Consider the following 12,162-nt stretch of genomic DNA (forward strand, 5'->3'; position numbering starts at 1 on the left):
GTTTTCTTATACATTTTTAAGCTTTTGAGAGTCAAATGTTGAGATATATTAACTTGCAAGGTTGCTGGCATTGGTTCTTTCTGGAGAGCAAAACATTCATCAAAATTATAATCTCTTGTCCCCCCTCCCCACCCCCCACCCCCCAAAAAAAGAAAGAAAGAAAAAGAACCCCTAAATTGCAAACATATTTATGTTGGTAATTAGGGGTAAATAAACAGAAGTGTAATTATGGCCAATATTTTGGCTAGTATAGGCCATCTCACATCAGCATAAGCTTGTTTGCAAAGTAGACTTTGTTGGCAATATTCTTTGGGATCCAAAAATATTGCATTGTGTGATGGATATCATTTGCACAAGTTGTATCTTTTCTTTTACAACTAAGAGAGTAAGAGGCCAAGGCCTTTTAGCCTATAAAAGCAAAAGGCCATTAGTTCATTTTAAACGCACCAACAAGACTTGAGTCTTCATTTCTTGTTTCTTCTTCCCCCTTTATTAAGAGTGTTTTGTATGAGAGTTAAGTGTTGAGAAACACTTGTGTGAACCCTTTCTTTGGAGTGATCTTGTGAGGTTATTCTCTTAGGGTATTTGAGATTAATTAGAATATTTACTCTAATTTTGTACTCTTATTGGTATAGTGAAATTACTCCTCTCCGCTTGTGGACGTAGGTTACACTGACCGAACCACGTTAAATTAGTGTCTTCTGTATATGCTTTAGAGTGTCGCTATTGTCATAAGAAAGGTCACATTATCTCTGAATGCTATAAACTGAAAAATAAAGAAAAGCATAAAGAAAGAAAAAATGAGCACAAAAATACTGACACCGCCGAGGCTAGTGTAGCAACTGATGAGATTGAGGGATCTATATTTTTAGTAATTGAAACTAGTTTCACAATGAGTGGATTTTAGATTCCGGTTGTTCATATCATATGTGTCCTAACAGGGACTTGTTTTCTACATATGATTCAGTTGAAGGTGAAGTTGTCCAACTGGTTAACAATGTTACTTGTAACGTTATTGGCAAAGGTACAATTCGGATCAGAATGCACGATGGTGTGGTGAGAACTCTCACCGATGTTAGATATGTTCATGAGTTCGAAGAAAAATCTCATCTCTTTGGGCACTTTAGAATCCCTTGGGTGCAAATTCACCGGTGAAGGTGGAGTTCTAAAAAATTTTCAAGTTGCTCTTGTGATCATGAAAGCACACAAATCTGGTTCGTTGTATACTTTATTGGGATCCACTGTTATAGGTCCTACTACAGTTTCAGTATCAGACAAGTTGTTTGATTTTGATGGCATTAAATTTTGACATATGCCCATTGGGGCTTTTGCGGAGAAGGTGAAGCAAATTTACTATATCAGCCAAAATTAGGCCAAAGTGGAGATTTGTAATTATGACCAATATTTTGGCTAGTGGAGTCCATCTCACATAAACATAAGCTTATTTGCAAAGTAGACTTTGTTGGCAATATTCTTTGGGACCCAAAAATATTGCATTGTGTGGTGGATATCATTTGCGCAAGTTGTATCTTTTCTTTTACAACTAAGAGCTCAATGCTTTTTTGCCTATAAAAGGAAAGGCCATTAGTTCATTTTAAACACACCAACAAAACTTGAGTCTTCATTTCTTGTTTTTTCTTCTCCTCCTTTATTAAGAGTGTTTTGTATGAGAGTTAAGTGTTAGGAAACACTTATGTGAACCCTCTCTTTGGAGTGATCTTGTGAGGTTATTCTCTTAGGGTATTTGGGATTAGTTAGAGTATTTACTCTAATTTTGTACTCTTATTGATATAGTGAAATTGCTCCTCTCCGCTTGTTGACGTAGGTCACACTGACCGAACCACGTTAAATTAGTGTCTTCTTTATATGCTTTAATTGTCGTTGTTATCAACTTGCATTGTCTTTGTTATTGTCACTATAACATTGTTTGGCTAAATTACGCACTACCCGAGTTACCGATCCTAACAAAATTGGTATCAGAGCCGGATCTAATCGGGTTAGTTTCAGTAGTCAATATGACTTTAACAAAGACTTATGTTGAGAAATTTGATCGAAGTGCAAACTTCGGAATATGGCAATTAAAGATGGAAGCTATCCTAATTCAGGATGGCTTAGATTAGGCGTTGCAAGGAAAGGAGAAGAAGCCGAATAAAATGATGTGCGCGGAGTTTGCCGTCATAGACAAAAAGGCAAAAGCATGTATCATTATAAATATCTCAAATGAGGTTTTACATGAAGTTTCTTTAGAAACCACAATTGCATGTGGGAAAAATTGAAAATCTTATATATGAAGAGGACGTTGAAAAATAGACTTTACCTGAAGCAGAAGTTTTATACAATTAGTATGGGTGAAGGTACCTCTATTCTCTCTCATCTTGACACCTTTGATTCGATTCGTATGAATTTGAGTAATATAGATTTTGAAATTAAAGATGAGGATCAAGCCGTGTTACTGCTTTGTTCTCTACCCCATTTTTTAAGCATATAAGAGATACTATGCTTTATGCAAAGGATAATCTCTTATAAGGATATTAAATCTATCTTAAAATTGAAAGAACAGATAGATAGTGATATTACTCGGGAAGCTAGTGGAACTCAAGCGGAAGTTGGCTTGTTTGTTAGAGGGCAAATCTGACTCCATATCCAGATACAATAATTTAGAGTGTCGCTATTGTCATAAGAAAGGTCACATTATCTCTGAATGCTATAAACTGAAAAATAAAGAAAAACATAAAGAAAGAAAAAATGAGCACAAAAATACTGACACCGCCGAGGCTAGTGTAGCAACTGATTAGATTGAGGGATCTATATTTTTAGTAACTGAAACTAGTTTCACAATGAGTGGATTTTAGATTCCGGTTGTTCATATCATATGTGTCCTAACAAGGACTTGTTTTCTACATATGATTCAGTTGAAGGTGGAGTTGTCCAACTGGGTAACAATGTTACTTGTAACGTTATTGGCAAAGGTACAATTCGGATCAGAATGCACGATGGTGTGGTGAGAACTCTCACCGATGTTAGATATGTTCATGAGTTCGAAGAAAAATCTCATCTCTTTGGGCACTTTAGAATCTCTTGGGTGCAAATTCACTGGTGAAGGTGGAGTTCGAAAAAATTTTCAAGGTGCTCTTGTGATCATGAAAGCACACAAATCTGGTTCGTTGTATACTTTATTGGGATCCACTGTTATAGGCCCTACTACAGTTTCAGTATCAGACAAGTTGTCTGATTTTGATGGCATTAAATTTTAACATATGCCCATTGGGGCTTTGCGGAGAAGGTGAAGCAAATTTACTATATCAGCCAAAATTAGGCAAGGTGGAGATTTGTAATTATGACCAATATTTTGGCTAGTGGAGTCCATCTCACATAAGCATAAGTTTATTTGCAAAGTAGACTTTGTTGGCAATATTCTTTTGGACCCAAAAATATTGCATTGTGTGGTGGATATCATTTGCACAAGTTGTATCTTTTCTTTTACAACTAAGAGGCCAATGCTTTTTTGCCTATAAAAGGAAAGGCCATTAGTTCATTTTAAACACACCAACAAAACTTGAGTCTTCATTTCTTGTTTTTTCTTCTCCTCCTTTATTAAGAGTGTTTTGTATAAGAGTTAAGTGTTAGGAAACACTTGTGTGAACCCTCTCTTTGGAGTGATCTTGTGAGGTTAATCTCTTAGGGTATTTGGGATTAGTTAGAGTATTTACTCTAATTTTGTACTCTTATTGGTATAGTGAAATTGCTCCTCTCCGCTTGTGGACGTAGGTTACACTGACCGAACCACGTTAATTTGGTGTCTTCTTTATATGCTTTAATTGTCATCGTTATCAACTTGCACTGTCTTTGTTATTGTCATTATAACATTGTTTGGCTAAATTACGCACTACCCGAATTACCGATCCTAACAAGAAGCATGCCCTAATCTTTTGAGGAATGAGCAAATCTTTGCTTTTTCACATTACTTATCTGGGGAAAAAACGTAAATGTTTTTGTATTCTATGGGTGTTTTTCTTTGATTCTTATTTTGAGTCGTCGAGTCAGTAGGCTCTTTAGTAACTAGTAAGAGAGTGATGCTTCAATTGGTTGAGATTAGGTTGACCTTGATTGGTGGCAGTCAAGCACTAATGTGTTGGAATAATGATCAAATAAGAAACAAATCTCCAAGTGTTAGAAGGCTCTCAGTTTTTCTCTTTCCCTATAATGGAAAGACTTAATAGTTAATACTATATAATAGTGGGAAAGCATTTGAATGATCTAGTATCCTTGCTTTAGTAGTGCTTTCCACACTCCAGTTATAGTTAATCTGGCTATTGTAGACATAGCTCATTCCTAGTGTATCACTTACTCTTTCCATCATTTTTTGTGGATCATCTTTAATGTAATTCTCTTTTAATGTCTTCCCTATTGTGTTTCTTAGCTATGGGGTGTCGTAGTATAATATCTGCTCTCCAACTCTTCTTAGCTTTTTATTACCAGTTGCATTCTTTTGTGTAGGTTATGAGGAAAACAAAAGTGGGGATGAAAGAATATCAGTTAGAAAGCATGTTTCTTCATCACACTTACATGTATGGCGGTTGTAGGCATTGTTCATACACATGCATATGTGCTACTGGCGACAATAGGTAAGTTTGCTTTTCCTTGCGTCTTCCATTTCAAGCGGTGATGCACTGTAAATATAAAAATTGTAAACCATCGAGTGGATTTTTCAGAATATTGACTGTTTAATGGGTGGTATACCTAGTAGCTGGCACACTAACCTCTATGTAACTGCGGCATGAGCTAGTCTTTGGTGTCTATGCTATATATATATATATATATATATATATATATATATATATATATATATATGTGTGTGTGTGTGTGCGTGTGTGTGTGTGTGTGTTCTACATTTACTCAAAAGACGTGCTCTAGGCTGCATTGTTGTGGAGGAGAGCTGGAAGTACATTATCTAGTATATGTAGGCTTTTAAGGAAGCTGAGTGGCTTCTTTCAGAACACCTCCTTCCACGCGACCAATGAGACTGACGCTATGGATCAAATTTTCAGCCGATTGTAATTCCGTAGATGAAGTACTTTCAACTTTTTTTATTTATAAAAAATGATGTAAGTACCTTCTTATAAGCATTTTGATAGACTTTCTAATGAGCTTAATACATTATGTGTGCTTTAGGCTGTTGCCATCATAGACCTAGGAGTTTGTAGAAGGAGAAAGTAGAAAGGAAAAATTGAAGTACGGATATTGGGATGAGACTAAAGGAATCAACCAATAATTGAAGATGCAACCTCACCCAAATAACAATTACATCCCAGTTCGAGACAAAGTTGGGGTCAGTGATGTGAATCCTCACTTCTTTCTTTAAGCTCAACTCATACCATCATCTTGCCAAAATAAAATAATAGTAGTGAAAATACCATCTCTGTGTGACCCATAAGTCACGTGTTCGAGCCGTGGAAGCAGCCACTAGTGCTTGCATTAGGGTAGACTGTCTACATCACACCCTTTGGGGTGCGACCCTTCTCCGGACCCTACTAGTGCTTGCATTAGGATATTTTTCTTCCATTGTGCCTATCTTTTGCTAAGTCTACATCGATTCCAAGGATTTGTATGTATTTCGAGACAACTTCTTTTCATGTGATTTTAGGTCTACCTCATCCCCATAGTTCCACACCTATGGAACGTGCCTCTGTTGGGCGACGCAAGACATGACCAAATCATCTCAAGCGACTTTCTCTTATTTTATCCACAATGCGTTCTACTTGCGCCTTCTAACAAATGTGGTCATTTTTAATCTTATCTAATCTTGTATGACCGCACATCCATCTTAGTATCCGCATCTCTACAACACTCATCTTGTGGATATGTTGGAGACAACTTCCTTCCATGTGATTTTAGGTCTATCTCATCCCCATAGTTTCACACCTATGGACCGTGCCTCTGTAGGGTGACGCAAGACATGACCAAATCATCTCAAGCGACTTTCTCTTATTTTATCCTCAATGCGTGCTACTTGCGCTTTCTAACAAATGTGGTCATTTTTAATCTTATCTAATCTTGTATGACCGCACATCCATCTTAGCATTCGCATCTCTGCAACACTCATCTTGTGGATATGTTGGACTTTAGTAACCTAACGTTCACTACCAATATAACATTGCCGGTCTTATAACTGTTCTATAAAACTTACCAAAAAAAGCAACCTCACCCACTTATCCAAAAAGATATAAATAACTACCTCATCCATCCTTTTAATCCAAAGTTCTGGGTAAGTTTTCACCATTGGTGGGAATGGACTCATTATATAATTAAAAGTAGAAAAGTTCCCATGTTTTTAGTTTTTACCATTTCTTCATTGTCTAATTTAAGGACTTTGCATTAGTAATAAAAAGTCTGTCACTCTCTTAAAGAGGTTGTAAGATACTTAATGTTTCTACAGAGATGTCGATATGCCTACTCCTTTCTAAAATATGGTTGGTGGAACAGTACAGAGATAGGGAGAAGGACCTGCACATGGTTTTTATTAGCCTAGAGAAAGCATATGACAAGGTTCATAGAGAAGTTCTCTGGAGATGCTTGGAGGCAAAAGGTGTGTCGGTTCCTTACATTATGGCGATTAAGGACATGTATGATGGGGCTAAGACCCGGGTAAGGATAGTAGGAGGCGACTCGGAGCATTTTCCTGTTGTTATGAGGCTACACCAAGGCTCTGCGCTCAGTCCGTTCCTATTCGCCCTGGTGTTGGACGCGTTAACACACCATATTCAAGGGGAGGTGTCATGGTGCATGCTATTCGCCGATGACATAGTTCTAACGAGAGGCTGGAGGTTTGGAGACAGGCTCTTGAGTCTAAGGGTTTCAAGCTGAGCAGGACGAAGACGAAATACCTGGAGTGTAAGTTCAGCGCTGAGCCGGGGGAAGTGGGCATGGATGTGAGGCTTGACTCACAGGTCATCCCAAGTAGAGGCAGCTTCAAGTACCTTGGGTCGGTTATCCAGGGGGGATGGGAGATCGACGAGGATGTCACACACCGTATTGGGGTAGGATGGATGAAGTGGAGGTTAGCATTTGAGTCCTGTGTGACAAGAGAGTGCCACCGATACTCAAAGGTAAGTTCTATAAAGCGGTGGTTAGACCGGCAATGATGTACGGGGCTGAGTGTTGGGCTGTTAAGAACTCACATATCCAGAAGATGAAAGTAGCAGAGATGACGATGTTGAGGTGGATGTGCGGACACACTAGGATGGATAAGATCAGGAATGATGATATTCGGGAAAAGGTGCGTGTGGCTCCCATTGATGACAAGATTCGGGAAGCAAGGCTCAGATTGTTCAGGCATGTACAGAGGAGGAGCCCAGATGCCCCAGTAAGGAGGTGTGAGCGGCTGGTTGTGGAGGGCACGAGAAGAGGTAGAGGGCGGCCGAAGAAGTATTGGGGAGAGGTGATCAGGCAGGACATGGCGAGACTTCAGATTTTCGAGGACATGACACTCGATAGGAAGACTTCGTACCGTTGTGAGACTAGTCTGGTAAGGTTTTTGTCTAAGCTAGCTAGTGGCAACGTCGTGTCTTACTATTTTGCGTTTCAGTGCCGGACATATTTACTGGCTATTGTTTTTGTTTTACATCTTTCTTCTTGATTTAATGTTGTTCTTGTTTTTCCTATAATTTCTGTGGTGATACTGATATTGTCTCCTTTTGTCTTTTTGTCCTCTTAAGCCAAGGGTCTTTCGTAAACAACCTCTCTACCTCTTCGGGGTAGGGGTAAGGTCTGCGTACACACTACCCTCCCCAGACCCCAATAGTGAGATTTCACTAGGTGGTTGTTGTTGTTGTTAGGGCCTCTTATCCTAATTATCTTCCTACACCATGACTAATGTTCGTGTAATTTAATGGTAAAAGCTGATGATTTCTATTCATGAATATGAAAGGAATTTATACAGTTACAAGAGATCTAAGGAAAGAAATCAAAACAAATGAAAGAGAATATTACAAGATCTGGTAAATGTATCTGAACTGATCTGGTAAATGTATCTGAACTGATCTGGTAAATGTATCTAGACTATATTTACGACTAATATTCTATAATACTCCCCCTCAAGCTGGAGCATAGATGTTGATCATGCCCAACTTTTTCCAAAGATTATTAACTCGAGTTCTATTCAGCGCCTTTGTGAACAAATTAGCTGGTTGCTCTCCCGTCTTCACATAACTAGTAGAAATCAAGTTCTCCTAAATCTTCTCACGAATAAAGTGATAATCAACCTCGATATGTTTAGTTCTTTCATGATATACTGGATTCGAGGCGATATGCAAAGCAACTTTATTATCACACCAGAATTTTGCTGGTATAGGGTGCTTCAACCCAATTTCTGTCAGAAGGTGATGTATCCACATAATCTCACTCGTGGTCTGTGCCATAGCTCAGTACTCAGATTCTGCACTTGACCGGGATACAACATTTTGTTTCTTGCTTCTCCGTGATATCAAATTACCACGAACAAAGACACAATAACCGGTAGTAGACCTTCTATCAGTTTTGGATCCAACCCAATCAGCATCTGCAAAACACTCGATCTGAGTATGTCCGTGGTTGCTATATAATATGCCAAGTCCAGGAGCTCCTTTTAAGTAGCATAAAATCTGTTCTAAAGCTGCCCAATGATTGACCGTAGGTGCAACCATGAATTGGCTAACAACACTTACTGTAAAGGCGATATCTGGACGAGTTACAATGAGATAGTTTAGTTTCCCAACTAACCTCCTGTATCTTTCTGGATCGTCAAAGGGATCACCATCATCTTTTGTAAGATGCACATTGGGAACCATTGGAGTACTACAAGGCTTGGCCGCCAACTTTCCAGTTTTCACAAGTCAAGGATATACTTTCTCTGAGACATGAAAATTCCTTTCTTGCTTCTAGTTACTTCTACTTCCGAGAAGTATTTCAGCTACCCCAAGTCTTTCGTGTGAAACCTAGTATGCAAGAATGATTTGAGAGAAGATATTCTTGCAAAATCACTTCTTGTGATGACAATGTCATCAACATATACAACAAGAAGGATAGTGCCAACCGCTGATTGTCTATAGAAGACCGAGTGATCACATTTGCTCTTTAAAAGCCCAAATTCTTGAACCACCTCGCTAAATTTTCCAAACTAGGCACGGGGACTCTACTGCAGACCATACAAGGATTTCTTCAAGTGACAGACTTTCCCATACTCCCCCGAGCAACAAAACCAGGTGGTTGCTCCATGTATACTTCCTCTTGGAGATCACCATGAAGGAATACATTCTTAATATCTAGCTGATGTAAAGGCCAATGCTCGGAGGCAGCTAAGGAAATAAATAATCTAACAAAAGTGAGTTTGGCCTGTCTGAATAATCCACTCCATAAGTTTGAGCATACCCTTTAGCCACTAGTCTAGCCTTAAGCCTAGCCACAGAACCATCTGGATTTACCTCGACTGCAAAGACCCATTTGCATCCCACTGCCTTCTTCCCCTTTGGTAAGTGTGTGATTTTCATCTAGCGCATGGATCTCCTCAAGTATTGCATTATACCACCCAGGGTGATTCAAAGCCTCTTTAACTGTCTTTGGCACAGAGATAGAGTCTAGAGAGGCAATCAAAGAGCTAGATGCAGGAGATAAATGGTCATAGGAGATAAAGTTAGCAATGGAATATGTTGATTGACACTGACGCTTACCTTTGCGAAGAGCAATTGGAATGTCAAGGCTTTCTAAAGAGGGATTGAGTGGAGGAGGATCTGATGACGAAGGAGTTGGTGCAGGACATGTATCATTGGTCTTTTGTCTCCTCGAGTAGACTTGAACAATCGGCGGCTTTGCTGGAGCAGAGGGAACATCAAAAGAAACACCATCATCTGATCACTGTACAGGAGAGGCACTAGTAGAAGGAACATCATGAGCCGCTGGTTGTTCTTTGCTTGGTGAAGTGATCTTATAAATCAGCCATTCTTCTTCCTCCCCCTGACTTGGACAAGTGCGGGAGGAGGAAAAGAATGGTGTGTTCTCAGAGAACACCACATCTGTCGAGACCATATATCGGTGAAGATCTGGAGAGTAGAACCGATACCCCTCCTGGAGGCGAGAATATCCCAAAAAGACACACCTTAACGCCTTTGGATCCAATTTAGTGACATTAGGCCTCACATCGCGAACATAGCATGTGCTACCAAACACCTTTGGCTCTAATGGAAATGATTGCTTATTAGGAAAAAGAACACTGTAGATGGCATGCGGTTAATCAAAACATTGGCTGTCGAAACCGCATCAGCCCAGAATGGCTCAGGAACTTTCACTTGGAATAGCAACGCACGGGCGGTCTCAAGCAGGTGTCTGTTTTTTCTCTTAGCCACTCCATTTTGAGAGTGTATCAACACAAGAGGATTGGTGGAGAATACCATGTTGATTCATATAGTTCTGAAATGATGCTGACATGTATTCTTTAGCATTATCACTCCTTAATGTACGTACAAAAACATTAAACTGTGTCTTAATCTCAACACAAAATGTAGAGATATGAGAACACACCTCAGAGCGATTCTTCATAAAATAGATCCACGTCATTCGGGAAAAATCATCCACAAAGATAACGAAATATCTGAAACCAACTTTAGACACAACTGGACACAGTCCCCAAATATTTGAATGGACTAATTCAAAAGCAAAATCAACTCGTTTATTAGTTCTAGGACATAACGAGCTTCGATGATGTTTTGCAAAGTGACAAGACACATTCTACCACAGCTACATCATGAAACTAGGGGCATAACTTCTTCAAGACAGGTAGAGAAGGATGTCCCAACCGACAATGTGCTTCAAATGGCGAGACAACACTTGAGCAAGCAACAGTCCGAGGCACCCATGTATCAAGAATGTAGATACCATCAGATACATGTCCTTTACCAATAATCTGTTTCGTCATAAGATCCTGAAAACAACAGTGATCAGGAAAGAATGAGATAAAGCAATTTAGGTCTTTGGTAAAGGCAAGACTTGGTAAACTTAGAACATAGGACGGGGTAATAGATGAAGTGGATTTAACAGTCCCAGATCCCTCAATGTTATAGGTTGAACCATCAGCTATAGTTACAGGAGGCACTGCCTTATGTGACTGAAAACTGGAGAAGAGTTTAGAATTACCTGTCATATGAGATGTGACACCAGAATCAATGACCCATTTGTTTGAAGAGGAAATAAGACATTTGTTACCTGACTCAAGAGATGTAACTGGAGTAGATCCTTTCACTAATTCCTGATATTGAGAAAGTTTGGCATACTCATCGGCTGAGATTGTAACAGTTTTCTTTGAGGATGAGTTAGAAGCAACAGCAACATTGGCCGTCTGGGTTCTTTGATTATGAATCTGTAATTTCTTACAGTTTCGTTTCATGTGTCCAGGTTCCTTACAGTAGTGACAAGTAATGTCGTTGTCTCTTCCTTTGTTACTGTTCCACCGCCCATCATCATTGTTATTGCTCCACTTTCCAGCATCATTGTTATTGTTCCACCTCTTAGCATCATTTCTTCCTTCCCCTTTCGCAACAAGTACATTGGTCTGCTGGGTGGATGGAGTACTCTCTGTGCGCAGCACCCGACTGAAAATATCTTTCAGAGAAGTGATGTCAGAATTGGAGAGAATATGTGATTTAGCAGTCTCAAACTCAGAGGGAAGTCCAGGTAAGAAACTCATTATTGCCATTTGTTCCCTGTGAGCTTTTTGAACCTTGATATCTGTACTGAATGGCAAAAGCGTTCAATTCCTCATAAGTTTTCTTGAACTCCATGAAATATGTGGTGAGTGACTTAGCTTCCTTCTCAGGACGATAGAAAGCCTTACAAACTTCATAAGTTCGAGATACATTACCTTTGCCGGAATATAGATACTCCAGATAATCCATTAACTCCTTAACGAACTCACAGTGATTAACCAAACCAACTACTTCATTATCAATAGAGTTTATTATTGCAGGAGTAATCTAGTGTCATCTCTCATCCAAGCCTTTTTAGTTCCATCAGTTGGAGGGTCCTGAACAATGTTCTTGAGAGCGAGAAGCGCAAAAAAGCGACAGGGGCTCGCCTTGCTTCAAAAGCGAAGCGCACACTTTATTAAAGTGAAGCGCAATTCTTAAAAAACATAAT

The 12,162-nt window shown here is 39.3% G+C and overlaps 1 protein-coding gene across 2 annotated transcripts in view; it reads left to right on the top strand.

Moving 5' to 3' along the window:
* Positions 1-12,162, top strand: part of LOC104099747 (uncharacterized) — a 34,377-nt gene that overhangs the window by 9,443 nt on the left and 12,772 nt on the right. For both annotated transcript variants that reach the window (XM_009606835.4, XM_009606836.4), the window contains one exon: positions 4,498-4,625. In XM_009606835.4, the coding sequence (XP_009605130.1) occupies positions 4,498-4,625 (128 nt within the window). The remainder of the gene's footprint in view (positions 1-4,497; positions 4,626-12,162) is intronic.

The sequence above is a fragment of the Nicotiana tomentosiformis genome, unplaced genomic scaffold (genome assembly GCF_000390325.3).
Source record: "Nicotiana tomentosiformis unplaced genomic scaffold, ASM39032v3 Un00003, whole genome shotgun sequence".
Classification (NCBI taxonomy): domain Eukaryota; kingdom Viridiplantae; phylum Streptophyta; class Magnoliopsida; order Solanales; family Solanaceae; genus Nicotiana; species Nicotiana tomentosiformis.